This window comes from Carcharhinus amblyrhynchos, chromosome 20, assembly GCF_965287045.1.
Source record: "Carcharhinus amblyrhynchos chromosome 20, sCarAmb.v2.hapA, whole genome shotgun sequence".
Lineage (NCBI taxonomy): Eukaryota > Metazoa > Chordata > Chondrichthyes > Carcharhiniformes > Carcharhinidae > Carcharhinus > Carcharhinus amblyrhynchos.
In genome coordinates this window covers 51,969,444-51,997,115 of record NC_137343.1, presented here as the reverse complement: position 1 = coordinate 51,997,115, position 27,672 = coordinate 51,969,444, and the positions used below count along the sequence as shown (strand labels likewise).

Sequence of the window (27,672 nt, the reverse complement as noted above, 5' to 3'; positions counted from 1 at the left end):
TTCTAATGTAAAACATACAAATTCTGCAAGTGTCAGTAATCACATGCAGGACAGGGGTTTATTGTTCAAACAGATATTACTCCTTTATATTTCACATCTGTTACCACAAACCATTATGGGCAGAAGGCTAGATTGGAGTAGAAAGTAATGTAACTCAGCTACTCAGTTGAAATTGAATAGGCAATAAATAGTGGCCATGCCTGTGACACCTGTATCCCATGAAAGAAAATATACAATTAATTATGAGATACATCAAAAGGAGTAAAGGTTATTTGTAATATCTGATTTTCATACAGAGAGAACCGTGAATGAGAGAGGTGGAACTGCTAAGAAAACAACATGGTGATGCAGTGGGCTAATACTCCTGTATTAACATAGAACTGATTGACAGAATAACACAACATTAGCTGAAGTAATTACATTTATAAAGATACAGCAACCAGTCAGGTTGTTTGGCAAGGGAATCAAGAGGGTGAATGTGGAACTCTCAAGAAGATAGCCATGACTTTATCAAATGGTGAAGCAGGCTTAAGGAGCCTTCTGCTCCCATTTTGTATGTCAGGAACTTGACTCAGTTCTTTGTTCTATTAACCCAATGCCAGAATGGATCTGTACTTTGTTTTAATCTGTGGGGAGTGAAGGTTGTGATTTCATGCAGACAAAGTATGAAACAAAGAAAAGATGATCTTTATGAAATTAGTACTATCACCAGGGTTTCCACACATTTGAAAGTAGGAAGTTTTTTTTAAGATATAAACTAGTTTTTAAAAAGACATGGTTAATCATGACTTGGGAAATCTTTTCCATTTCTGTCCCAAACAGCTTGTTCCCTTTTACCTCGGCACGGTGAACTTCCAGCTCTGAGCTGGATTTGAAGCTAGGTTTAAAGCCCAGGCAGTCGCAATAGATTCCCCACCTCACTCTCCTGACAATACCAACTCTGCATGGAGAGTGAATGTTAGTGAAATATTCTAACGTGGGATTATCACATCACATGCACAGTTACAACAGTTTTCAATCTGTGTTAAATACTGCACGTGTATATTAACATTCTCTCATTAGGGGCACCTGGAATATAACAGACTTAACAGAAAAATGTTCAAAGCACAATGAGATATGTTCCAAAAAAAAACAAAATATTCTGGAATTTGTCCATGATGATGATGCAATAACTGATCAGTTAGTATTTTAATTGCCAAAGTCGGAAATCAAAAACCGTGAATGGACCACAATCTCTACATAAAATAAAAATTTAAAAATCAACATTCTTCAGTTCAGTAACGTCCAGAATATGAAGCATCAGTGCCTTGCATCGGGGTTCTGTTCATTCTGGCCCCCGAGTCTTTGTCCCTGACCCCAGTTGAATCCCCCAGGCTGATCTTCAGGCAGCATGTTGTAATTGGGATCATCCTCTGCAACGTCAAATATTGCCTTCCTGGAATTCAGAGAGGAGCAGGAAATAGATTTATACAGTGCATGCACATTGTATACTGCTACAGCAATGAGAGAATGAGCCCTGACTGATAGTGCAGCATTACAGATACAAACACTGGTCTCTGGTTGGTACAACCAAATTCAGTCTCAAACCACATCACTGCAAACAAGGAATTCTTGCTAATATGCTGGAACAACCACCGAAACACAATGTCCATCAGTTGATTTTGACTGCATTATGTGTGGTTATTATAGCTGGTGGGTTAAAAGAACAAAGAAAAGTACAGCACAGGAACAGGCCCTTTGGCCCTCCAAGCCTTGTTCTGTATCCATCTGACCAGTGCGCCTAAATCCCATGTGATTTTAGTTTTTGTACCAGTCTGCCATGTGGGACCTTGTCAAAGGCCTTACTAAAGTCCATATAAACTACATCCACAGCCCTTCCCTCATCAATTTTCTTCATTACCTCTTCAAAAAACTCAGTCAAGTTGGTGAGACATGACCTTCCTTGCACAAAACCTGTCACTAACTAGTCCATTTTCTTCAAAATGTCCATATATCCTGTTCCTCAGTATCTTTTCCAAAAGGTTCCCCACTGCTGATGTCAGGCCCACCGGCCTATAATTTGCTGGATTATCCCTGCTTCCTTTCTCAAACGATGGAATGACATTGGCTATTTTCCAGTCCTCTGGAACCTCGTCTACGGTCAAAGAAGATGTGAAGATATTTGTTAAGGCCCCAACTATTTCTCCCCTTGCCTCCCACAGTAACCTGGTATCCACCCGGCCCCGGGGACTTGTCTACCTTAATGCAATTTAGGATACTCAACACTTCTTCAATATATTGACGTTCTCAAGAGCATTCACACATCTATCCCTGACTTCAATATCCATCATGTCCTTTTCCTTGATGAATACTGATACAAAGTACTCATTGAAGATCTCACCCTGTGTTTCCACATACAGAGACAATGGGGGGATGCTGAGTGGGCCTACTCTTTCTCTTGCTACCCTCTTGCTCCTAATATATGCATAAAAAGCCTGGGACTCCTCCTTAACCTTGTTTGCATTTCATAGCCCGTTTTAATCGTCCAAATTCCACATTTAAATTCCTTCCTACTTCCACTGTTCTCCTCAAGGGTTTTGTTAACTTTTAGGTGCCCAGATCGTATGCTTTCTTTTTACCAAGTTTACAATTTCCCTCGTCATCTATCGTTCCTGAATCCTGCCATTTCTATCCTTCATTTTTGCTAAGGTATGCCACACTTCAATCAATCGACCTTTAAAAGCCTCCCACATGCGAGACATGGATTTTCCCTCAAATAGTCACTCCAATTCCACATTCCCTGTCTAATTTGGATGGAATTAGCCCTCGCCCAATTAAACATCCAAGAGCTATTCTAGTCCTTATTTATGACTATCTGAAATCTTCTGGAATTATGGTCACTGAGCCCAAAATGCTCCCCCACTGAAACATCAATCACCTGGCCTGGCTCATTCTCCAATACTGAGTCTAGTATGTCCCCCTCCCTGGTTGGATTGTCAACATGCTGTATTAAAAAGCCCTCCTGACACATCTAATAAATTGCTCTCCATCCGAGCCCCTGGGTGTAAGGGAGTCCCAATCAAAATGGGGGAAGTTAAAGTCACCCACCACAACCATCGTGCTTTTCTCCCCACACCGTTTCAGTATCTGACTACACAACCGCTCCTCTGTATCATGCGGGCTGTTGGGAGGTCTGTAGTATACTCCCAACATTCACCCTTCTTATTCCTGAGCTCCTCCTATAATTCCAGATCCCTCCAATGTCTCCTCTCTCAACATAGTTGATTAGGGAGCACAATCCCGCTACCCCTTTTGTTTCCCTTTCTGTCTCGTCTAAAACAACAATATCTGGAGTGTTGAGCTGCCAGTCCTGTCCCTCCTTTAACTATGCAGTTCTGGTCCCCACATTATAGGAAGGATGTGGAGGCTTTGGAGAGGGTGCAGAGGAGGTTTACCAGGATGTTGCCTGGTATGGAGGGGAGGTCCTATGAGGAGAGACTGAGAGATTTGGGGTTGTTTTCGCTAGAAAGAAGGCAGCTAAGAGGGGATCTTATTGAAACATATAAGATGATTAGAGGTTTAGATAGGGTGGATAGTGATAGCCCTTTTCCTCGGATGGAGAAAGCTAGCACGAGGGGGCATGGCTTTAAATTAAGGGGGGGTAGTTATAGGACGGATGTCAGGGGTAGGTTCTTTACCCAGAGGGTGGTGAGAGATTGGAATGCCCTGCCTGCTGCAGTTGTAAATGCGCCTAGTTTGAGGGCGTTTAAGAGATCCGTGGATAGGTTTATGGACGAAAAGGGATTGGTTTAGGTTAGAGTGTCATTGTTTTTTAACTGGTCGGCGCAACATCGTGGGCCGAAGGGCCTGTTCTGCGCTGTAATGTTCTATGTTCTATTACATCATAATTCCATGCAGTAATCCAGGCTCTCAATTCATCTGTCTTACCTGTTACACTTTTTGCATTGAAGCAAACACACTCCAGATCTACAGTCCCACTGAGCCCTGCAGCCTCCCTGACTGCTCTTACTCTGCACTATATTTATCTCAGTCTCACTTTCTTTTCCCCAGTTTCTGCCTGCTGCTCTGGTTCCCAGCTCCCTGACGCATTAGTTTTGCTAGCAGTACTAGCAAACCCCCACCCAGGATATTGGCACCCCTCCAGTTCAGGTGCAACCGACTTTGTACCAGTCCCACCTTCCCCAACAGGTTTGAAGTCAGTTCTGGGGTACGTGTACCAACCTCCTGAGGCAGCAAGAGCCTGAAGCCAATGCTGAGATCACAACTGAAAAGCTTTGGCTGGGTAGGAGGGGAAGTCACAGCAGTCTGGAAGCCACCTGTCAAAACATGTGCCCATACTTGGGGAAACATGGTTTGTCTTGGCTGAAATATTATTGAAGAGTTTGTGAGCACAGTGTTCAAGTGGGAGAGCTTGGAGCTGGATGTGAGAATACAGCAAGTGACAGTAAAGTCTAGTCCAGCATCAGACAACGGCCTTCAGGACAGAGGTGAGGAAGTAAAATTACCAGAAGCCAAATAACAGCTAGAACAATGATTATACGCTTCTTGGAGTGAAGGGGGGCTTACCCCAGCACTCAGGAAGTTCCATTTTGCCAAATATATTTTGTTCATTGTATCAACAAAAATGGATTAATTATAGGAAGACTCACAGAAATCCCGGAGTCACCAACAACTTCACTCCTCCGGGTTGATTCGGGAAAACATCTTCCAGGAAGTAATATATATGTCCGACTGCAATCCCTGTTTTAGAGAGAGAATACAGAATAGAGGCAGAATCTAACCTTGATTCCTGTAGCAGAACGATCTGATACTGTAGAGATGGGGACGGATTGGGATCAGGTGATGCACCTGAACCTCACACACAACAGATTAATATTTACAGAGACGCAATGGCTCAATTCCTGCAGTCCAATGAACCAGGACATCAATCCCCTCTGCTGCTGACTTGGGCTTTGAAATTCTTCCCCCTTCCCATTCCCCCCATCCCCACCTGTTCCCCCTTCCCACATTCTCCAGTTCACCCCCTTCTGCTCCCCTGCCTCCCCCTAACCTCCCACTCCTCATCCTCCCCCCATCCTCCCCCTCCCCCCATCCTCCCCCTCCCCCCACCCCACAGCCCCTACTCCCCACCACCCCCACTCTGCCACATTGAAGTTTAAGAGCAGGATATTAAGCAGATTGATCTTATTATAATATTAAACATTCAGAAACAATTCAGCAGAATCTACTTGAACCAATTTACCATCAGACATAAACAATGATTAGTTAAATTAAGCTGGTCTGGGATAAGGATGAATGCTTGGTACTTGAAAACACTTCAATCTTACCCAACAAGTCAACGATGACAGAGTTGCCTAGAAGCAGTGAGAATCCCATCAGCACCCACGGCAAAAATGGAGCCTGGAAGTTCAGCAGCCCAAAGAAATTCATTCTTATAAACGGGTTCCTCCTGCTCCAAATGTACACCAGCATGATGGTAAAGGCCTGGCCCAGGAAGAACAAACTTGCAAAGATTCCAAACAGCTGAGTATTAGAGTCAAGGGTTACTGGACTGGTTCTCATACAGCGAGCTGCCTCAGATTCAATGTATTTGATGAAGGTTATCCTGATTCATCCCATTTGGGAACCCAAGCAGAAACCCCCAGCAGATGCCAGGAAGCCCAACTACACCCCAACAGTGAGAAAATAATGTGTTTCACTCCAGGTGTGATTTTATTGACATATTAGGAAATATATATGTGTATGAGAGTTGGAAAGAGAGAGAGAGAGAGAGAGTTGGAAAGAGAGAGAGAGAGAGAGTTGGAAAGAGAGAGAGAGAGAGAGTTGGAAAGAGAGAGAGAGAGAGAGTTGGAAAGAGAGAGAGAGAGAGAGTTGGAAAGAGAGAGAGAGAGAGAGAGTTGGAAAGAGAGAGAGAGAGAGAGTTGGAAAGAGAGAGAGAGAGAGAGTTGGAAAGAGAGAGAGAGAGAGAGTTGGAAAGAGAGAGAGAGAGAGAGTTGGAAAGAGAGAGAGAGAGAGAGAGAGTTGGAAAGAGAGAGAGAGAGAGAGTTGGAAAGAGAGAGAGAGAGAGTTGGAAAGAGAGAGAGAGAGAGAGAGTTGGAAAGAGAGAGAGAGAGAGAGAGTTGGAAAGAGAGAGAGAGAGAGAGAGATGGAAAGAGAGAGAGAGAGAGAGAGAGTTGGAAAGAGAGAGAGAGAGAGAGTTGGAAAGAGAGAGAGAGAGAGAGAGAGAGTTGGAAAGAGAGAGAGAGAGAGAGAGTTGGAAAGAGAGAGAGAGAGAGAGAGTTGGAAAGAGAGAGAGAGAGAGAGTTGGAAAGAGAGAGAGTTGGAAAGAGAGAGAGAGAGTTGGAAAGGGAGAGAGAGAGAGAGAGAGAGTTGGAAAGGAAGAGAGAGAGAGAGAGAGAGAGAGTTGGAAAGGGAGAGAGAGAGAGAGAGTTGGAAAGAGAGAGAGAGAGTTGGAAAGGGAGAGAGAGAGAGAGAGAGAGTTGGAAAGGAAGAGAGAGAGAGAGAGTTGGAAAGGAAGAGAGAGAGAGAGAGTTGGAAAGGGAGAGAGAGAGAGAGAGAGATGGAAAGGGAGAGAGAGAGAGAGAGAGAGTTGGAAAGAGAGAGAGAGAGTTGGAAAGAGAGAGAGAGAGAGTTGGAAAGAGAGAGAGAGAGAGTTGGAAAGAGAGAGAGAGAGAGTTGGAAAGAGAGAGAGAGTTGGAAAGAGAGAGAGAGAGAGAGTTGGAAAGAGAGAGAGAGAGAGTTGGAAAGAGAGAGAGTTGGAAAGAGAGAGAGAGAGTTGGAAAGAGAGAGAGAGAGAGTTGGAAAGAGAGAGAGAGAGAGAGTTGGAAAGAGAGAGAGAGAGTTGGAAAGAGAGAGAGAGAGAGAGTTGGAAAGAGAGAGAGAGAGAGAGAGAGTTGGAAAGAGAGAGAGAGAGAGAGAGAGTTGGAAAGAGAATGTGGGAAAAAGAGAGACTGAAATGCCAGGGTTCACTCAGATTAAAACAAACACTTCCCCAGCTAAAATCAATCATTAGCCTGCATTCACAGTACGTGAGCTACCTGGTGCAGACTAATCAGCACCGTGTAAAACAGAGCTGTTGTTTAAACATAATATTAACAATTTCTTAAAGGCACTGTATCATAAACTGTTATTTAAAAAGTGAAAATGACAAACTTTATTATAGACGAGATAATTCAGATCTATTTGACAAATGCACATCATGGCAGAAAAAAAAAGTGAGCCTTGTAATCCTGATCTCCCCCTCTCATATCCAGCCAACAGACCAGCTTTCTGTGCTTTACTGTGACTGATTTACAAACTATTCCTGAGCTGTACATCTCCTTAGCTCTTCACTCTCCCTCCTGGGATAATGTGCACAGCTGAACTCACCTCTCCAGTAAACTAACCATCGAGCTCAGTGTGTATGGGCCATTTGTGCTCAAAGGTGCAGCCAAGTGGAAGGTGAACTGTTATCCCCAGAGTACAGTCCTGTAGCAGCCCCAGAAAGGAGGTTCCTCGTTGGTGTTTCAGTGCTGATTACTCAGTCACCCTGAGTGGGGTGTTCAGTGTGGCTGCACAAGGTGAGTGAGAGAGAGAATACTGGATATGTTTTACTGCATTGAATCATTTCCCTGCATTGCAACAAGTAAACTTCAAAAAGTACATCAATTCATGTAAAGCACTCTGCGAGATCCTGAGGTGTGAAAGGTGCTATATAAATGTAAACCTTCCTTTCTATTACAAACTCTGGATATGTGAAGCAGATTGAGTTTGGTGGCTAGGAAGGGAAGCGGGAGAGATCATCATTACACAGTCCACAGCAAAATGTTCAGAATGATCTTCAAAAGCTTCGAAATGAAGCAGTTACCTTTCTGAGAAATAGAAAGCAGCTATAATGAAGCACTGTATGAGGAATCAACAATAACAGCACATTGCAAAAAGGATACTGTCATTAAAAACCCACCAAAAATAAACATCAGCAGAAAGTCAGCCGTCCTGCCCCTGAATGATCCTTCTTCAAGCATTCGACAATATCTGTATCTGGGGCACCGAGTAAAAGAAGACAGACTGCAATTCACCATCAGATCCAACCCCAATAAAACTGTGAACATTTAACCCAAAACCCTCCCAGTTACCCACATGGAAACAGTCACTTTACAGAGAAGCCTCGTGCAAGGGTCTATGGCAATTGCCTGTAAAGTTGAAACTTCCACGAGCAAATCCTTGCAATAGGAACTATCTAAAACTACGCTATAAATTGCACCTGACCCTGCCCACTGGCCAACCCCACCCAAGAACCCAACTCATCCTACACGCCTCCCACCATTCCTACCCATTTAACTTATACACTTCCATCTCCCTGGCTTCTCAAAGGGGCTGGACATTTCAGCATTACCGCAGCCAGTGCTGTAAACAATGGGGCTCCAACTTCCTTAACTAGGAATCAGTTGCCCTTGTCACATGACCTCAGGGACGCTCTGCACTCCACAGTTCTCACCCGGCCTGAGTCTGAAGGTCAGGTGAGAATGAAGTGACTTCAGTTCCAAGTAGGTAATAAGTAGCAGAATGCCAATTTGATGGCATTAACACTCCAAGGAACATTCAGGCCGCCTTTAAAAAAAACTCATTTCAACTATCTTCCTGTCCAGAAAGCATCAACTCAATTGCAAGGAGACTCCACGTGTGAACTAGCCGGTGGTATTTTGACTTTCTTTCTATATCAGCCTAAACAATGAGTTGTAGCAACCTATTTGACCACAGTAATGATGTGGAGATGCTGGCGTTGGACTGGAGTAGGCACTGTAAGAAGTCTCACAACACCAGGTTAAAGAACAACAGGTTTATTTGGTAGCACGAGCTTTCGGAGTGATGAAGGAGCAGCTGATGAAGGAGCAGCGCTCCAAAAGCTCGTGCTACCAAATAAAGCTGTTGGACTTTAACCTGGGACTTCTTACTGGACCACAGGAACGTCACACTCAAGCCCTTAACACAGGAGGTGCAAGACTCACCAGATCACCCTTTTCATTTGTGCCCATTCACATTTCTCATCTCATAAAAATCCACTGATAAAATAACATGCTGAAACTGGGTGTGTGGGGGCAGGGCATGGAGACAGATTCTCCTGGGTAACTGAATGAAGATGGGCTAAATAGTGTTCCTCATTCATAATCCTCTGAATAGAGAAAATAAGCAAAGGCTTCACTGGGTAAGAGAAATGTCTTCATATGTGAAGACAATTGAAATATTCATGTCAAGACTTTACCAAAGGGGGAGGCTGAAGCAGGGAATTTTGCATGAAGTGAAGAGAAATTAAACATTTGAAGTGGAAGATACAGGCTCTGAGGAGAGAACAGGGCAGTGGGATTAATACAGGACTATGGGGAGAGCATGGAGCATTGGGATTAACACAGTAAAACATCTCGCAACACCAGGTTAAAGTCCAACCAGTTTACCTGATAGTAAACCCACAAGGAAGGTTCTGATCAGAACCTTCCACTCACCTGACGAAGGCACAGCGTTTCCAAGAGCTTGTTGGATTACCATCAAATAAACCTGTTGGACTTTAACCTGGTGTTGTGAGACTTCTTACTGTGTTTACCCCAGTCCAACACCAACATCTCCACAGCATTGGGATTAACACAGAGCAATGATGAGTGGGGCAGTGGGGTTAGTTTGGGATTGATACAGGGTGACAATGAGAGAATGGGGCACTAGGATTAGTTTGGGGATTAACATAGGGCTACAGGGAGAGAGTAGAGCATTGGGATTAGTTTAGGATTGCTCTTACAAAGATCCAACATAGTTTGATGAGTTAAATATATTACTCCTGGAATGTAAACCCATAGGGCGCTAATTTAGTAGGGTTAACAGGTTATTAATTTGATAAAATCATTAACTGGGTATTAGGGTTATGGCATTAACAGGTTATTAATTTAATGTGGTTATAGGGTTAGCAGAGGATTCATTTCAGAGGGTTGTAAGGTAAACATTTGAGTAGGGTTAACTTGTGATTAATGTTTACAAGGTTAACAGGGTATTAGGGTTATGGTGTTGACAGGTTATCAATGGGGTTACACTGCTCTTTTGAGCTTGCTCTATCTCATCTATCATCACAATTGCAGGAAACCACTGATTACTGGGTAACAAGTTTAGAAAGGCACTTCCCACTATAAATATGGGCAAATAAACTTAAACAGATTTGTGACTTTAAAATGGAGACTGAATTCCACTGTCTTCCAGTTTCTCCCCTTCACACAGCCTTTTTACGTGAAGGTTACAGAACTGCTTTAGCTACCTCCCACACAGTCACCACAGGAGGCCTACTAGTTAAAAAATAATCAGGGGCCACAACCTCAAATATTCACATGTTTCCTCCTATGCAAATAACTTCTAATTATAGGTCAAAGACTGAGCAAGTTCATGCAGAAGCTTCTTCTAATGATAGCGGAAGAAAAGCTGAAGCTTATTCAGAGTTTGTGCAGCTTCTGTTCCGAGGAGCATGAGGACACCTTCTATACAACAGCTTTCTTTGTGGCAGGGAGGTTCCGCCAGCAGCACTCTCACTTTCAAGTCCTAATCCAAGGCTTTGGCACAAATATCAAGGCTGACACCCCAGCGTAGTAGAGTGGGTGCTGCACTGTCCGGGATGTTATCTTTAAACCCAAGACCGCAGTCGCTGGTTCTGGAGGATTTGAAAGTTTCCATGGCACTATTCTGGACACTGGAGTTATTCATATTTCTTACATAACAATAGTGACTAGACTTCAAAAGTTCTTTATTGGATTAACGTAATCTGTCTGTTGGTTAGGAAAGGTGCTATAGAAACGCAGGTTTTCTACCAGAATGTTAATCTTATTCAACCCTTTGGTTCAGGCCCACAGGTCACAAGATATTAAAGACATATTAACGCAGCCTCTATGACCCAGTGGGTAAAGGACCTAAAAACCAGATGGTCACAGCTTCCAAATGCTACTTTACTGCATGAGCAGAATTTAACTATGCCAGCAGTGAGGGGGCTGTGATGGGTTCAGTGAGACATCACAGAGGTGAAACAATCATATCTGATCAACTGGAACAGGCTATGGCCCTTTTCTCTCAAAAAGAGAAGAGACGATCTAATAGAGGCCTTGAAAATTATGAAAGGAATTCAATAGGCCAGTACAGTGGTTAGCACTGCTGCCTCACAGCGCCAGGGACCCGGGTTCAATTTCATCCACGATGACTGTGGAGTTTGCACATTTTCCCACTGTGTGCTGGTTTCCGCTGAGTGCTCCGGTTTCCTCCCACAGTCCAAAGATGTTAGGTTAGGTGGGTTGGCCATGCTAACTTTCCCCTTTGTGTCCCAGGATGTGCAGGTTAGGTGGATTAGTGGGGTTACGGGGATAGGGCCTGGGTAAGATGCTCGGTTGGTGAGTTGGTGCAGACCCAATGGGCTGAAAGCCCTCCATCTGCACTGTGGGGATTCTACAAATAGGGTAGATGTTTCTATATCTTATGGCTCTAAGATGATACTACGGATTCTATATAGAGATAGACAAGTTCAAAATTAAGGTTCGTAACTATATGATAGTCACTAATAAATCCAATTATAAAAATTTTACATAGAGAGTGGAACCATGACCACAGAAAAAAGCTCAGATGAATGGCACGGATGCGTCTGATGGGAAGATAAATACATGTGGGAAAAAGAAACAGAAGGATATAGTGATGGAATGAGATGAAAAGGAGATTGGAGGGCATTTAATCTGTAGCACAAACCTGTTCGGGTAAATGTCTCATTTTTGTGCTGAAAATTCAAAGTTCCTTCGACAGCCTCTTCCACTACCATTTCAAAGGAGAAGGGCAGCAAATACTTGGAGGCTTCCATCCAAGCCATTCACTACCCTGACTTAGAAATATATCACCACTGCAGCAGGGTCACAATCTTGGAACTCCCTCCCTGACAGCAGTGTGGGTGTACCTACACCTCAGGGACTCCTGCCCATAACAGTGGTTCAAGAAGGCAGCTCACCATCACTGTTCAAAAATGTATCTATCCTTGCCCTTCAGGGGTAAGTTTTTCACCCAGAGGGTGGTGAGTGAGTGGAATTGGCTGCCGTCGGTGGTGGTAGAGGCGAACTCATTGGGGTCTTTTAAGAGATTTCTGGATGAGTATATGGGATTTAATGGGATTGAGGGTTATAGATAGGCCTGGTAGGTAGGGATATGATTGGCACAACTTGTGGGCCGAGGGGCCTGTTTGTGCTGTAGTGTTCTATGTTCATCACCTTGTCAGGGATAATTAGGGATGGACAATAAATGTTGGCCCGTGACATCCAAATCATATGAATGAATAACAATCGTGTGCAATTCCAGCAGAGATCTGCTGGAAAATAGCAGTAAGGGAGTGCACTGGGAGAACAAAATTGGACTTGACGACAGTGATGTTCCCAGTATTGCACTGGCTGATTTCACACCTGAAAAATGACAACATTAGCCAGGCACTGACCAGAGGGCACTCATGGATCCTGCTAAGAGTTAATGGTTCCTGGAGAGAGAGAGGAAATTGGGCTGCAGTGGCATCTGTTTGACTCTGGCTGTGATATCCAATGGAGCTGCTCCTTCACAGACACTCTTCTTTATAGGAAATCTAGACAAACGTAACTAAATGGGATAGAACTGAGGAATGGGATTGACTAGATTGTTTTACAGAGCTGGCATGGATTAGATGGGCTAACTGGCTTCCTTCTGCACTTTGATGACTCTATGCAGTGCCAGATTAGCTGGAGATGGTGTCTAAGTATTTGCAGCTAAATGTCAATGACTAGCCTCTTTCTTAAAGAAAAAGCTTACAAAGGATATTGTGTTTAAAGGTAGTGAGTGGCCATTGATAAATTACTCCCAGCTACACAATGATAGGCACCAGGCAGGACACAAGAACATTTCTAAAACTGTTTTCAAAAGAACATTTAAAAATTCTTAAGTGATAAGGTCTCCAGAAAGCACTGCGGTGTTGAAGGCACACAGCCCACACAGGCTGCTGAACAGAAACCACAGCAGCTCAGACTTATCTTATTACACACAGGAGCCACGTAAGGAGAGCAGCTGTACACTGCTCACAGGTTTCAGTCTCCAGTTGCTTTTGTGATCTCACCTGGGGCAGTCTTTCATGGGATTGAACTCTGTACAAAATGAAGTTATTTCATCCGGTCTAGAAATGGGCTCAGTTAAGAAAAGCCCAACAATAAATCCTCACACAGCTGAAGGGTACAGATTCTGCAAAGTCCCTAAGGAAAGGCAGAGGATTCAAATCCAGCCCAGGGATAACGCCTGAAAAACAAGTCAGCTTGCAACCAAGTTTTAAGCTAGCTCTAGCAAGCAGTCAACAGCTGAAGTTGAGAGCGCAGGAGACTGGAAGTTTTAAAAAGCACACTGTTTCAGGTGTACTGAAAGCTCTCTCCAGCTAGCCCCAACATTTCAGTAAATTCCAAAACTCAAGAATGCCAGCATTCAAATTCTGGAAATTTTTTTTTTACAATCTCACTTCTAACACGAAAGCAGTCAGAGCGTTCCGTCACTCCCACACACAGTGGCCCAGATACAGTGTGTGGTCAGCTTGCATTTGGGTTTAGGGAGCCAGCCTGTCTCTCCAGCACCATCAGGTCAGAATTCATTGTCTGGGTGTAAGTGTAAAGCCCAAACCCACGTGATACCTGTTTGTCCAACACACAAAAAGGATACAAAAAGATCATATTGAACAAAAAGCTAAATCCCAAGGGTCCAAAAAAAAGAAAGTTGGTTAGTAACCTCCAAACCTGCAACAAAAGGAACACAAAATTAAATACACGCATGCACACAATGTTGATGAATAACCTTTACAAAATCCAAATGCACTAAAGATTTTCACTGAGGTGAGATTTTCAGACTGATAGGAAGCTGTTTGAAGTGATGAGTTAAGATCATCAAACGAGAAGCAAACTACACAACTATTACTGGGTTTAGTACAGTACAGAAGTTACATACATCAGCGGGTAATGCATCATGATGTGTTGAGTAAAACATTTTTTAAACTAACCTGATATTTCTTGACTATCAAGTCAGGATTGAAATAAAGCTGGAATGGTGTGATGAACTCCAGTTGCTGTGAAAAGACAAGAATTACTGGAGGAAGCCTCAGCAAAATGTAAAGCTTAAACACCAGCACCAATAAAGCAATAATACACCCCACTAAACAACAGGTAAGGAAGGAGACTGGAGATAGTCAGAGCTCAGGTACTTAGCATGTAGCTGTACTTCATCAGGGCAATGCAGATGATTGTGGTCAACAGGTAAAGACTCATTTTCATTAGTTAGGACATGGTTAGGTTGGCAGACCCAGCTGCCTGCCCCTATACCGCTGCTACATTTGCGGCCGGGTGTCCCTGGAGAGGGGGCATGCTGTGTCCGGGGCACTGTTGAGGCCTTAAGAACATAAGAAATAGGAGCAGGAGTAGGCCATCTAGCCCTTCGAGCCTGCCCCGCCATTCAATAAGATCATGGCTGATCTGTCGCTGCTCAGTTCCACTTTCCCGCCCTCTCCCCATAACCCTTAATCCCCTCTCCTATCAAAAACCCATCAACCCGCGTCTTAAAAATATTTAGCGAGGCAGCCTCCACCACTTCAACGGGCAGAGAATTCCAGAGATTCACCACCCTTTGAGTGAAGAAGTTCCTCCTCAACTCTGTTCTAAACCGCCCCCCTTTTATCTTGAGGCTGTGCCCCCTAGTCCTATTGTCTTTTTTGAGCGGGAAGAGTCTTTCCACCTCTATCCTATCCATCCCATTCATCATCTTATACGTCTCAATGAGATCTCCTCTCATTCTTCTAAACTCTAACGAGTACAAGCCCAGTTTATTCAGCCTCTCCTCATAGCTCAACCCCCTCAACTCCGGCATCAGCCTAGTAAACCTCCTCTGCACTCCCTCCAAGGCCAAAATATCTTTGCGCAGGTGCGGCGCCCAAAAATGCACACAGTACTCCAGTTGCGGCCTCACCAATGCCCTATACAGCTGCAGCAAGACCTCCCTACTTTTATATTCAATCCCCTTCGCTATGAAGGCCAGCATCCCATTCGCCTTCCTGACCACCTGCTGCACCTGCAAGCTGGGTTTTTGCGACTCATGCACAAGGACCCCGAGGTCCCTCTGCACCGTCGCCTGCTGCAGTTTTTCGCCCCGTAAGTAATAGTCCTTCCTACCATTCTTCCTACCAAAGTGGACCACCTCACACTTGCCAACATTAAATTCCATTTGCCATTTCCTGGCCCATTCGCCCAGCCTATCTAGATCCTTCTGCAGACTCTCCACACCCTCCGCACAATTTGCCGTTCCCCCAATCTTGGTGTCATCAGCAAATTTCGACACTCTACACTCGGTTCCCTCCTCCAGATCATCTATATAAATGGTAAAAAGCTGAGGCCCCAGCACCGACCCCTGGGGCACTACACTAGTCACCATCTGCCAATCCGAATAGCACCCGTTGACCCCCACTCTCTGCCTTCCATGCCCGCTGGGCACCACAGGGACTGGAGTGCATTAGCAACCCCTTTAATCACCTTTTAGTTTGATGTTTTAAATTTCTTTTCTACCTTGTCTTTTGTTTTGGGTGGCTCCCCTTCTTTTTGGGGACTGCCCTTTTGATTTGCCCTCAGTTAGTTTGATTTAGTTAAATTCTTTTATCAAAATGATTGACATAGTTAGGTGTGATACCCTAGAAAACCCCAGGTTTTAATCTATGTTTTGTGGTGTGGCAACCAATCTTAGCCAGTGCCTTGGGCTGTAGGTAAGATTCTTTGTTGGAGAATAAACAACGATAACTGTCAAGAGCAGTCAATTGTAATATCTCAGCGAACCCATAAACTGCAAGCTGGTTAACACAGTGCCTGAGAGATATTAATAATTACACGGGCTCCTCCCTTGCAGAACCCCCCAAAAGGGGTCTCCTTCACCCACACAGCCCCCCAACACAGGCTCCTCCCTCTGCATGGCCCCCTCAATGGGAACAAGGAATAATTCACGTCTACATCACCAACAATGCCCAGATCATTTTGTTTTGAAAAAGATTAAGGAGTGAACCAGAACAACTGGAGTGTAGAGAGAAATCGTCACAAAGCTGCCATTTGTTTTTGAACAATAAATTCACTGAATGGTACAGCATAAGAACTTGCGATTTGGTCCATCACATTGCAAAAAAAAAAATTAAAGTTTGTTTTACTTTTGCAGATAAGAATTTGTACAATTCCCATGAACAGTTACAGTTCAATGTAGAACTGAGAGAGTACAAAATTGCCAAAGATTGCCTGGACAACACATTCAATTCCCAGCTTCCACAGAAAAGTTACGATACAGAAAAAGACCCTTCAGCCCATCGTGTCTGCACCAACCAAAAAATGGAACAGGCCACTCATTTTAATCCCATTTTCTAGCCTCACAGGTTGGAACTCTTCAGTCACAGATCCAGGAACTTTTTAAATGAGTTGTGTGTTTCAATCTCAACCACCAACTCAGGCAATGAATCACAGACACCCTCTGGGTAAAAAGGTTTTTCCTCATGTCCCCTCTGATCCTTCTACCAATCACCTTAAATCTACATCCCCTGGTAACTGACCCCTCAGCTCGGGGAAATGGGTTTTTCCTGTCTAGAACATAGCACAGGAACAGGCACCTTTGGCCCACGATTCTACCTCACCCAATGAAGGGAAGCATTCCATATTCTTTCTTTACCACCTTGTCCACCTGAACTTCCACCTTCTAGGACTTGTGGACATGCACTCCAAGGTCTCTCATTTCCTCAGTCCCTCTCAATATCTTCCTGTTTAGTGAGTGCAGCCTTGCTTTGTTTACCTTCCTCACACTTTTCTGGATTCCATTTGTCACTTTTTCACTCGCTCAACCAAACTATTGATGATTCTGGAGTTGACAGCTATCCTCTTCACTATCAGGTACACGGCCAATTTCTGTATCATCTGCAAATTTCCCAATCATGCCTCCACATTTAAGTCTAACTCATTAATATATACAACCAGCAGCAAGGGCCCCGAGGCTGAGCCCTGAGAAACACCACTGCAAACTGTCTGCCATTTCCAAAACCATCCATCGACCATTACCTTTATTTCCTGTCACTGAGCCAGTTTTGACTCTAACCTGCCCCTGTATCCAGATCTGACGTTTCTGACCAGTCTGCCATGTGGGACCTTGTCAAATGCCTTACTGAAATCCATGCACCACCCTCATCAATCCTCCTCGTTACTTCCTCAAAACATTTTATTAAGATACAATCTTCCCCTAAGCCATGCTGACTCTCCCTGATCAATCCGTCCCTTTCTAAGTGACAGTTTATCTTGTCTCTCAGAATTGTTTTCACTAATTTGCCCACCACTGAAGTCAGACTGACCAGCCTATTGTTTTCTGGCCTTTTTTAAATAATGGTACAAGGGTCACAAACCTCCAATCCTCTGGAACCTCGTTTGTACCTGGTGGGGATTGGAAAATGATCCTCAGAGCATCTGCTATTTACTCCCTGGCTTCCTTCAACAGTCTGGGATACGATCCATCTGGCCCTGGTGATTTATCACCTTCATATCAGGCCCTCCGATATTTCCTCTCTCACTATGCTTATTGTATATAATATTTCACACTCCTCCTCTTTAACTAGAATGTCCCTCTCCTTAATGAAGACAGGAATAAAGTACTCACTAAGAACCCAGCCCACATCTCTGAATCAATGCACTAGTTTCGACATACATCCTAGTCCCTACCTTTCTCTTAGTTATCTTCTTGCTCTTAATGCACTGCAGGTGATTACACGGCATCTTCCCTTCCAAGCCATACATCATCCTGAATGCTGTTCCTTCACTGTCACTGGGTCAAAATCCCGGAATTCCCTTCCTAACAGCACTCTGGGTGTACCTTAGGGATTGCAGCGGTTCAAGTAGGCAGCTCACCACCACCTGCTCAAGAGTAATTTGGGAAGGGCAATGAATGCTGGGCTAGCCAGCAAAGCCCATTCCCCATGAATGAATAAAAATGCTCTATAAATTGGTTCCCCACCGAAACTTCGTCCAAGTATGCACACCATTATACAGTAAATGGTAGAACGCTTAGGAGTACTGACAGGCAGAGAGATCTGGGCGTATGTGTCCACCGGTCACAAAGTGGCCACGCAGGTGGATAAAGTAGTCAAGAAGACATGAGGCATGCTTGCATCAATCGATCAGGGCACCGAGTATAAAATTTGGCAGGTCATGCTGCAGCTGTACAGAATCTTAAATAGGCTTCATTTAGAATATTGCGTACAATTCTAGTCACCACATTACCAGAAGGATGTGGATGCTTTGGAGAGGGTATAGAAGAGGTTTACAGGATGTTGTCTAGTCTGGAGGGTATTAGCCATGAGGAAACTTTGGATAAACTCAGTTTGTTCTCACTTGATCAAGAGTTTGAGGGGTTTACAAGATTATGAGTAGCATGGACAGAGTGTATAGTCAGATGATCTTTTCTAGGGTAGGAAAATCAAGTACTAGGTGACATCGGTTCAAGGTGAAGGGGGAAAGTTGAGGGATGATGTGCGACTTAAGTTTTTTTTTTACACAGTGTGGCAAATGTCCGGAACGCACTGCCTTGAGGTGGTGGTGGGAGCAGGTAGGATAGCAGCATTTAAGGACATGACAAATACAGGAATAGGATGGGAATGAAGGATACGGAGTCCGTAAGTACATGTGGTTTTAGTTTAGACAGGCATCACAATCGGTGCAGCCTGGAGGGCCAAAGGGACTGTTCCTGTACTGTATCTAATATTTCACACTCCTCCCCTTTAACTCGAATGTCCCTCTCCTTAATGAAGACAGGGACAAAGTATTCACTAAGAACCCAGCCCATATCTCTGAATCAATGCACTAGTTTCGACATCATACATTTCTTGTTTGTTCTGTGTGCACAGCTTCATTTCTGAGACTAAATCTCGTTGTGTCTTCTCTTGTTGGGCTTGTTACCTGTTGGCTGAAAAGGTTCTCTTGAACATAGTTCAAGAATTTTGCACCCTCTATACGTATACCTGCACTGTTCATATCCCAGTTGATAATAAGACAGTTGAAGTCTCCAACCAAGGTCCACAGCCTTGAATATTATGGCACGTCAAGTACTCATTCAGATACTTTTTAAAAGATGCGAGACAGTGCATTCCAGACCGTCACCACCCTGAGTAAAAATGTTTTCCTCAAATCCGCCACTGAGTATCCTACTCCTCACTTTGACCCTTCAACTAAGGGGAACAGCTACTCTCTATCCACTCTGTCCATGTCTCTCAATCTTGAACACCTCAATGAGGTCACCCCCTCAGTCTTTTCTGCTCCAACGAAACCAACCCAAGCCTATCCAACTTCTCTTCATAACTTAAATGTTCCACCCCAGGCAGCAACCTGGTGAATCTCCTCTGCACTTTCTCCAGTACATTCATGTCCTTCCTATGATGTGGCGACTAGAACTACACACAGTATTCCAGCTGTGGCCTCACCAAAGTTCTATACAACTCCATCATGACTTCCGTGCTTTTGTAATCTACCCCCGATTCGTAAAGGCAAGTGCGCCATATGCCTTTTTCACCACCCTATTAACCTGCCTTTCCATCTTCAGAGATCTTTGGACGAACATGTCAAGGTCCCTTTGTTCTTTAGATCTTCCCAGCGTTAGACCTTTCATAGTATACTTCCTTGTCAAAGTACTCCTTCCAAAGTGCATAACCTCACACTTTTCCAGGTTAAATTCCATCTGCCACTTATCCACCCATTTGACCATTTGTGCACTCAGAAATTTGCTTATGTATTTGGTCTTCTAATTTCCTCCCATGATTTGGGGGTCTTGGGTGAAAGTAAGGATTCTATAATATCTAGAGCACTGGATCTCTCTGGTGCCTCAGACAATCATCAGAGTCACCAAAACAATATGTGCGCAATTTACAACCATGTGCATTAATCTGTTATTGGCTGGAAAGCTTTCAGATGGTAAAAAGTCTGACAACACCAGGTTTTAGTCCAACCTATTTATTTGATAATATACTCGCAAGCTTGCGAGTATATTATCAAATAAATAGGTTGGACTAAAACCTGGTGTTGTCAGACTTTTTACTGTGTTTACGCCAGTCCAACGCCGGCATACCCACATCAAGCTTTCAGATGGCCAGAGGTTGTAAAAGATGCTAAAGAAAATTCTTCCTTGGAGCCATAGTTCACCATATTCTTCCCAGATACTGCATTCATCATAAACAAAAGCTAAAATAGAGAAACTCGAAATACCACATCACCTATGCATAGGACTCTTCATGTTACAAACAGCAGTTGTTCTCTGAATGATTGAGAATTAACAGCCCCAATCACTGTATTGTACACTTGAACACCAGCCCTCCCCAAAGCAAACGTCAAGCACTATGTGGATCCAATTTCAGAATCCAATCTTAACTCAGCCTCCCTGCCACCCCCACAATAGACAACAGCACATAAAACATTACTCCACAATCTCCACCACATTATCAATGACCTCCTGACCTTCCAAGCCTGACTCACTAAACCCTAAACCCCAAACCCTGCCTCCCATATCCTCATCAACCCCCCCAAACCTGCTGCCCCATGACACCCCAAACCCATCCACCCTGCTCCCCCACCCCCCTATGATCCCTAAATCCCTCTCCTCCCACTGACCACCCAAATCCCACTGCCCTCAACCTCCCTGGTGTTCTGGCCAATATTTATCCTTCAATCCTCAACTCAAACTAAACTCATCATCACTAAACTCACTATAACGTTCTGATTTATGGGATCTTACTAGGTGTAAATTTGCTGCTGCAGTAAGTACATTAACACAATGACAATCCTTCAAGACTACGTCATGGCTGATGCTTGTGAGTCTCTTTTTCCAATGGAAGCAGCCACACCACAGGAAGGAGTGCTTTAAAAACATACCACCCTCACTAATAAACAAGACAAATTTAATTCAGCAGCTGAATTTTACTAGAACTGAAAATTCTACTTCTGTATAAACCTCACTGACAGTCCATCATACCTCCATGTCCTGGCCACATGTAATGCCCATCCCTCTCTTCCGGCCCAGGCCCAGTTCCAGCTTTGTCCATCCTCCACTGCCTATTTCCACTAGAGTTTTACAGTACAAAGAAAGACTCTTTGACCCATCATGTGTGTCCCAGCCATCAAACATCGTTCTATTCTAATCCCATTTTCTAGCACTCTTGTCTGTAGCCTTGTATTCTGTGGAGTTTCAAATGCTCATCTAAACGCTTCTTAAATGTTGTGAGAGTTCCCGCCTCCACCACCCTTTCAGGCAGCGAGTCCCAGATTCCACCACCCTCTGCGTGAAAAGTTTTTTTCCTCAAATCTGCTCCAAATCTTCTGCCCATTATCTTAACTCTGTGCCCCCGGTTACTGATCCCTCTACCAAAAGGAAAAGCTTCTTCCTATCCATCTATCCACGTCTCTCAAAATTTTGTACATCTTGATCAGGACCCCCTCAGCCTTCTCTACTCTAAGGAACCAAGTCTCTGTGATAGCAATAATATCATACTCCAAATAAATACTGGCCAGCCAGCTTGTCCCACGAATGGATAAAACACTCCCAGTGTTAGTTTCTCCCCCAATCAGTACAAAAGAGATTTTACTTAACATTGTAATCTTGCAACACTTGTTGACACAAAACATGATGCGCATTATACGAAAATAGCACTATATTAACCATTGCATCCTAACTTTATATTTAATAATTTACTGTCAATACAGGACACATTTTACCTCCCATCCAGTTTTGCTACATATAAACCAGGTTAGGCAGCTGTGTTTGTTTCCTTCATGTTAATTATTAAACTTCCGTTAATCAGGTTGATTACTGTTGCGTCACGCAAAAATGCAGACTTCGATTAAGGCCCATTACCTATCAAAGTCAGTATCATCAAACTGTCCAGCTTCTACTAAAGCATCACCCACCTCCATTCCATCTTGTTTTAATCAACACCCTCAACTCATCTGCCTTACTCACAAGAGTCCTTGTATTAAAATCCAGTCTTGTCACATTCCCCTGTGCTTTAATATGTCTATCTTTGTTCTGGCTTAAAGACTGATTTTGTTTTTTTATATTTGGCTGTGCATCATCCCCTACTCTACCTCCACTCTGCAATCCATCCCCCTGCCAATTCGTTTAAAACCCCCACCTCACCACAGTAGGGGCAAACCTCCTTATGAGGACATTGGCCCCCATTCCGATATAACCCATCCAACTTGTACAGATCCCAGCTTCCCCAGAAATAGATCTAGTGATCTAGGAATCTAAAGCTTTCCCTCCTGCACCATCTTTTCAGCCACGCATGGATCTGTTCTATTCTCTTATCCCAATACTCACTGGCACTGGGGGTAATCCAGAGATTACAATCTTGGAGGTCCAATCTGCTACCTAGCACCCTAAATTCGTGTGCAGGACCTCATTCCTCTTTCTACCCATATCCTTCATATCAATGTGAACTATGACCTCTGACCTTTCACCCTCCTCCTTCAGAACACCCTGCAGCCATTTAGTGATATCCTTGTCCCTGGCGCCAGGGAGGTAACACATGATCCTGGAGTCACATTTGCTCCAGAAACACCTGTCTGCTACTATCTATCAAGCCAATTCCAATCTTACTCCTCCTTCCTTGTACAGCTGAGCCACCCACAGTGCTGTAAACTTGGCTTTGGCTGCACTCCTCAGAGGAACTCTCACTCTGTTTTCCAACACAAATGTGGTTCTTGAGTGAGATGCATTCTGTGGATTTCCTGAGTACAGCCCTGCCCTCTTCTTCTGACTGGTGGTCACTCATTCCCTCTCTGACTGCATTTCCTTACGCTGTGGGGTGACCAGGTCAAAAAACTTGCTAGCCACAAACCTCTCCGCCTTGCGGCTGCACTGCTGTACCTCCAGCTCAAGCTCCGAAACTCAGCTCTCAAGCTTCTTGCACTTCCTGCAAATGTGGTCATCAGAACTGCAAAGAGTGTCAAGGAATTCCCACATACCGTAGACAGTGCAAAACACATTCTTTAAGTTATAAAACTCTTATGATAAATTTATTCCTAGTAGAGAAGTTCTCTTTAAAAAATGCTGTGCTTACTGTTCCATGACATAGTTTTAAAGTGGAGATAACAACTTACCCTTTACGTACCAATCAGCTCTCCCCTTGTGCTGATGTCACATTTCAAAAATTGCCAGGCTTTTGAATTCTCTCTCTTATCCTCCTGGCTCTGCTCTTAGTCACGCTCTCTCTCACTTATCTAACTCCTGGCTCTCTCTGGGGTGGTGTCACGACTGTCTACATAACAGTTCTTCTCTCTTCTTTTATTCATTCACAAGACATATGCATCTCTGACTGGGCCAGCATTTATTGCCCATCCCTCATTGCCGTTGAGAAGATGGTGGTAAGCTGCCTTCTTGAAAGCTGCAGTTCCTTAGGTGTAGGTTTACCCACAATGCTGTTATGGAGTTCCAGAATTTTGACCCAGTAACAGTGAAGGAGCAGCAATATATTTCCAAGTCAAGATGGTGTGTGGCTTGGATGGGTGGTAGTGGCTTTCCCAGGTATGATGTTCTTGTCTTTCTAGATGGTAGAGGTCATGGGTTTGGAAGGTGCTACCTTAGGCACCTTTATGCATTGCTGCAATGCATTTTGTAGATGGCACATATGACTGTCACTGTTCATTAGTGGTGGAAGGATTAAATGTTGAGGATTCTCAACATGTAATGTTCTCAAACTGACCCTACTTATTGATGCTTCAACTATTACTTTCTATTTCTTTCACAGATCATTATGAAGTGCTTCGAAAGATTAGTCATGGCACGGGTCAATTTCTGCCTCCCAGATTCCTTGGATCCACTACAGTTTGCCTCTCATCGCAACAGATCCATAGCACACATCTCCCTGGGCCTACACTCATCCCTGGAACACCTCAATAATGAAAACACTTGTGTCAAACTCCTATTCAATGACTATAGTTCAGCCTTTAATACGGGATTTAGACAGGATTCTGACTTAGAAGCGTTCAGTCATAATCTCACAGATGGTAACTTCACACCATCGGCTCCTCAGCCAAGCACATACACCAATCCTTACAAATATCATCTCCAAATTCCATGGCCTGGGGCTCAGCTCCTCCCTCTGCAATTGGATCCTAGAATTCCTAACCCACAGACTGCAATAATTAAAAGATAGGCAACAACACTCCTCCACGATTATCCTCAACACCGGTGCCCCACAAGGCTGTGTCCTCCTTATAAACTTATGACAAGCCCATTTTCAAGTTTGTTAATGACATCACTGTAATGGGTCGGATGTCAAGCAATTCCAAGACAGAGTATAGGAAAGAGATAGAGAACTTGTAAAATGCTCTGACGAAAATAATCTCTCCCTCAATGTCAGAGATAGTCATCAAATTCAGGCAGCGTAGTGAAGAACATGCCCCTGTGTACATACACGGGGATGAAGTGAAAATGGTGGAGAGTTTCAAGTTTCTAGGTTTCCAAATCACCTGTGCTGGTCCCTCTGTGCTGGCACTCTTGTTAAGAAAGCCCACGAATACCTCTATTTTCTTAGGAGACTAAGAAAGTTCGGCATGTTCCCTATGACTCTCATCAACTTTTACAGGTGCCCACAGGAAGCATCCTTTCTGGATGCATCACGGCTTGGTATGGCTCCCGCTCTGTCCAAGACCACAAGAAACTACAAAGGATTGTGAACATAGCCCAGTCCATCACGCAAACCAGTCTCCCATCCAAAGACTGTCTACACTTTCCGCTGCCTCAGAAAAGAAACCAGTATAATCAATGACCCCACGCCCCCCCCCCCGATAAACTCTCTTCCACCTTCTTCTGTCGGGAAAAAGATACAAGAGTCTGAGGTCACATACCAACAGCTTCTTCCCTGCTGTCACTTGAGTAAATTAGCACATGATCTCAGACTTTTGTATCTTTTGAATGGACCTATCTTATGTTAAGATGATCTTTCTTGACATGAAGGATCACCTAGTCTCAAAAAGTTGGCTCTAACCTCTCTCCACAGATGCTGTCAGACCTGCTGTGATTTTCCAGCATTTTTTGTTTCTTTACATGCTAGCTATGACTGTAACACTACTTTCTGCACCCTCTCCTTTCCTTCGCCCCACGTACCCGATGTACAGTACGATTTGTCTATGTAACACATAATACTTTTCGTTGTATCCTAATGGATGTGACAATAATAAATCAAATAACCTCCTCACTTTTCTCCCCTATTTATCCAATGTTTGTTTCCTAAACTTTATTTCATTCAAAGTCTCGATTCAGAACTATCTTTACCTCTTGTGAGTATATGTCCAGTTTGTAAACTCTCAACAAGTAACTGGTGACCTTTCTTTTCCCTAACTCAAACCAGTTTGATTCAGCTTTTGCACAATGCCCAACACTCTCCTTTCATTATACACCAATAGAACCTTTCACTTCCACCCCAACCTTCTTTCCTTTCTTCAATACTCTGCCCTTGTTGAATATTTTGCAGCAAAGCTCAGACATGGGTTAGATTACTAGGTTCTGTCAATTCTATTGCATTTTATATTAATTAAACAATAAGGAAACTGAAAAGTGCCAAGACAATAAACCACTTCAATTTTGCTCAAAAGACATTTTGTTGAAGCCATCTGTCTTGTACTCTGGGTCACACGTCATTCTTTTCAACAATGGTCTTTTTCCGTGAACAGAGTTTGCCAGTTCAAATCTCAATTAAACTGCAGTGAATAAATCTGGACATTTCTGAGCTGACACCAGGAACATTATAATAACTTTCTGATATCATTAAATATTCAGCTGGGTTACTAAGGAAAATGGTACTGTCAACTCTACCTGCCCTGGTGTATTTGAGGTTGCACTACGTAGGAAATTCATAATGCCTTACGGTCACAAAATTCTGCCTCAAACACCATCTCCACATCCACTAAAGTACAGAATAAATGAACATCTGATCATTCCCCACCCTATAACATTGTTTGGTTTTGACTCTGCTATAGGAGATTCATTGGACTGTTATGAAATATGACTACAATAGCTGAATGCTTCTGGATCCAGGGATCAGTTTAAATCCACCATGATAAATTGTCTTCTACAGCCCTTCTCATGTTTAATCAGGTTTCTATCAAATTTACTAAACAGCCATAACAATGTACACAGGAACCATCCCTGGCTCCAACTTATTCCAGTAGAAATTCCATCCTTCGTGTTTGGATTCCACCCATGTTAACAGGTGTGTGTCCCCTGGACATTCAGCATTCTTCACACCAGTGTTCTCACTGCATCCTAACAGCCACACTCAATGCCATCTGCTGCCACACTCCCCACTTCACTCTTCAGCAGTTTTTGCCCACAGATGCTGCCTGATCTGCTGAATTTTCTGTTTCCTTCCCCATGCCATAATAGTTGCCAACTCTAACTGGAGGCATTGCTACAGGATGGACCACATATGCCGCCCCCTCATTGCCTGACAGTTCTCTGGGCAATGAGGGAGGGTTGCCTGCTGTTGCTGTAGGTCTCCCATCTGATCCTGTAGCAGTGCCGGGGGGAGGGGGGAACGACTCCCGGGCAATCCGGGAGAGTTGGGAACACGGCAGGAGGCCGCTGATGACCTGGTGGAGGGCCTGTCCCCGGGGACTGTGATTCTTACCACGGCCGCCGTAGTCAGCACACAGGCGGTGGTGTAGGCTCGGGTGACGGTCGGCATTCTCCGGTATTCCTGCAGCAAACTCTGGTAAGCCGCCATGGCCGCTCTGCCGCCGCCACCTGATTGACACCTCAGGCGGCCAATGGCCGAGCGGCGCTTACACCCGCGACCAATCATGCTGCAGGATCTGGGGGCGGGGCTACAGCTATCCAATTAGAGAGGGAAGGGCGGAGCCGGGAGACACGTCAACTTTAATTGACCAATGGCAGTATCAACCCTGTGTCAGAATTGACCAATAGTGACAGGCCAAAACAATGGTGCAGCCAATGGGTGATGACCACGCGCAGAGCAGCAGCCAGTAAGGAGAGGCGGTGGAGGCCATTCAGCCCCTCCTGTCTGCTCCAACTCCCATTTCCCATTTCAGATCCAGAGATCTATCCATCCCCACAGCTCATCAACAAACTTGGAAATACTACATTTCCCATCAATTACCAATGCATCCATTATCTCTACAGCCACCTTATTCAACACTCAAAGATGCAGATCATCCAGGCATTTATCAACTTTCAGCTCCATTAATTCCTCCAGTACTTTGCTACTATTGCTAATTTCTTTCAGATCCCCAATTCCACAAGTCTGTTGGCTCCGCAATATTTCAGCGAGGTTTTTTGTATTTTCCTCTATGAAGACAACGCAAAGTATTTGTTTAGATGCTCTTCCATTTTTTACTCCGGACTATAAATTCTCCATTCTCTGCCTGTAATGGGCCCACTTTTGTTTTTACTAACGCTACTGCTGCTTCACAGCACCAGGGACCCAGGTTCAATTCTCAGTTTGGCTCACAGTCTGTGTGGAGTTTGCACGTTCTCCCTGTACTTGTGAGGGTTTCCTCCCGGTGCTCCAGCTTCCTCCCACATTCTGAAAGACGTGCTGGTTAGATACATTGACCCAAACAGGTGCCGACTGTGGCG

General features: G+C 44.1%; 1 protein-coding gene across 1 annotated transcript; it reads right to left on the bottom strand.

Annotated features, from left to right (window-relative positions):
* derl3 (derlin 3) lies at positions 1-26,837 on the bottom strand. The gene is made up of 7 exons (XM_080208611.1): positions 26,705-26,837; positions 14,033-14,098; positions 13,699-13,772; positions 7,926-8,019; positions 5,328-5,523; positions 4,650-4,740; positions 1-1,435 (listed from the first exon to the last, which is right to left on the bottom strand). Exons 1-7 carry the CDS (start codon positions 26,798-26,800, stop codon positions 1,300-1,302), a joined length of 753 nt encoding a protein of 250 aa, XP_080064737.1. The 5' UTR covers positions 26,801-26,837; the 3' UTR covers positions 1-1,299.
* Between the last annotated feature and the right edge of the window lie 835 nt (positions 26,838-27,672).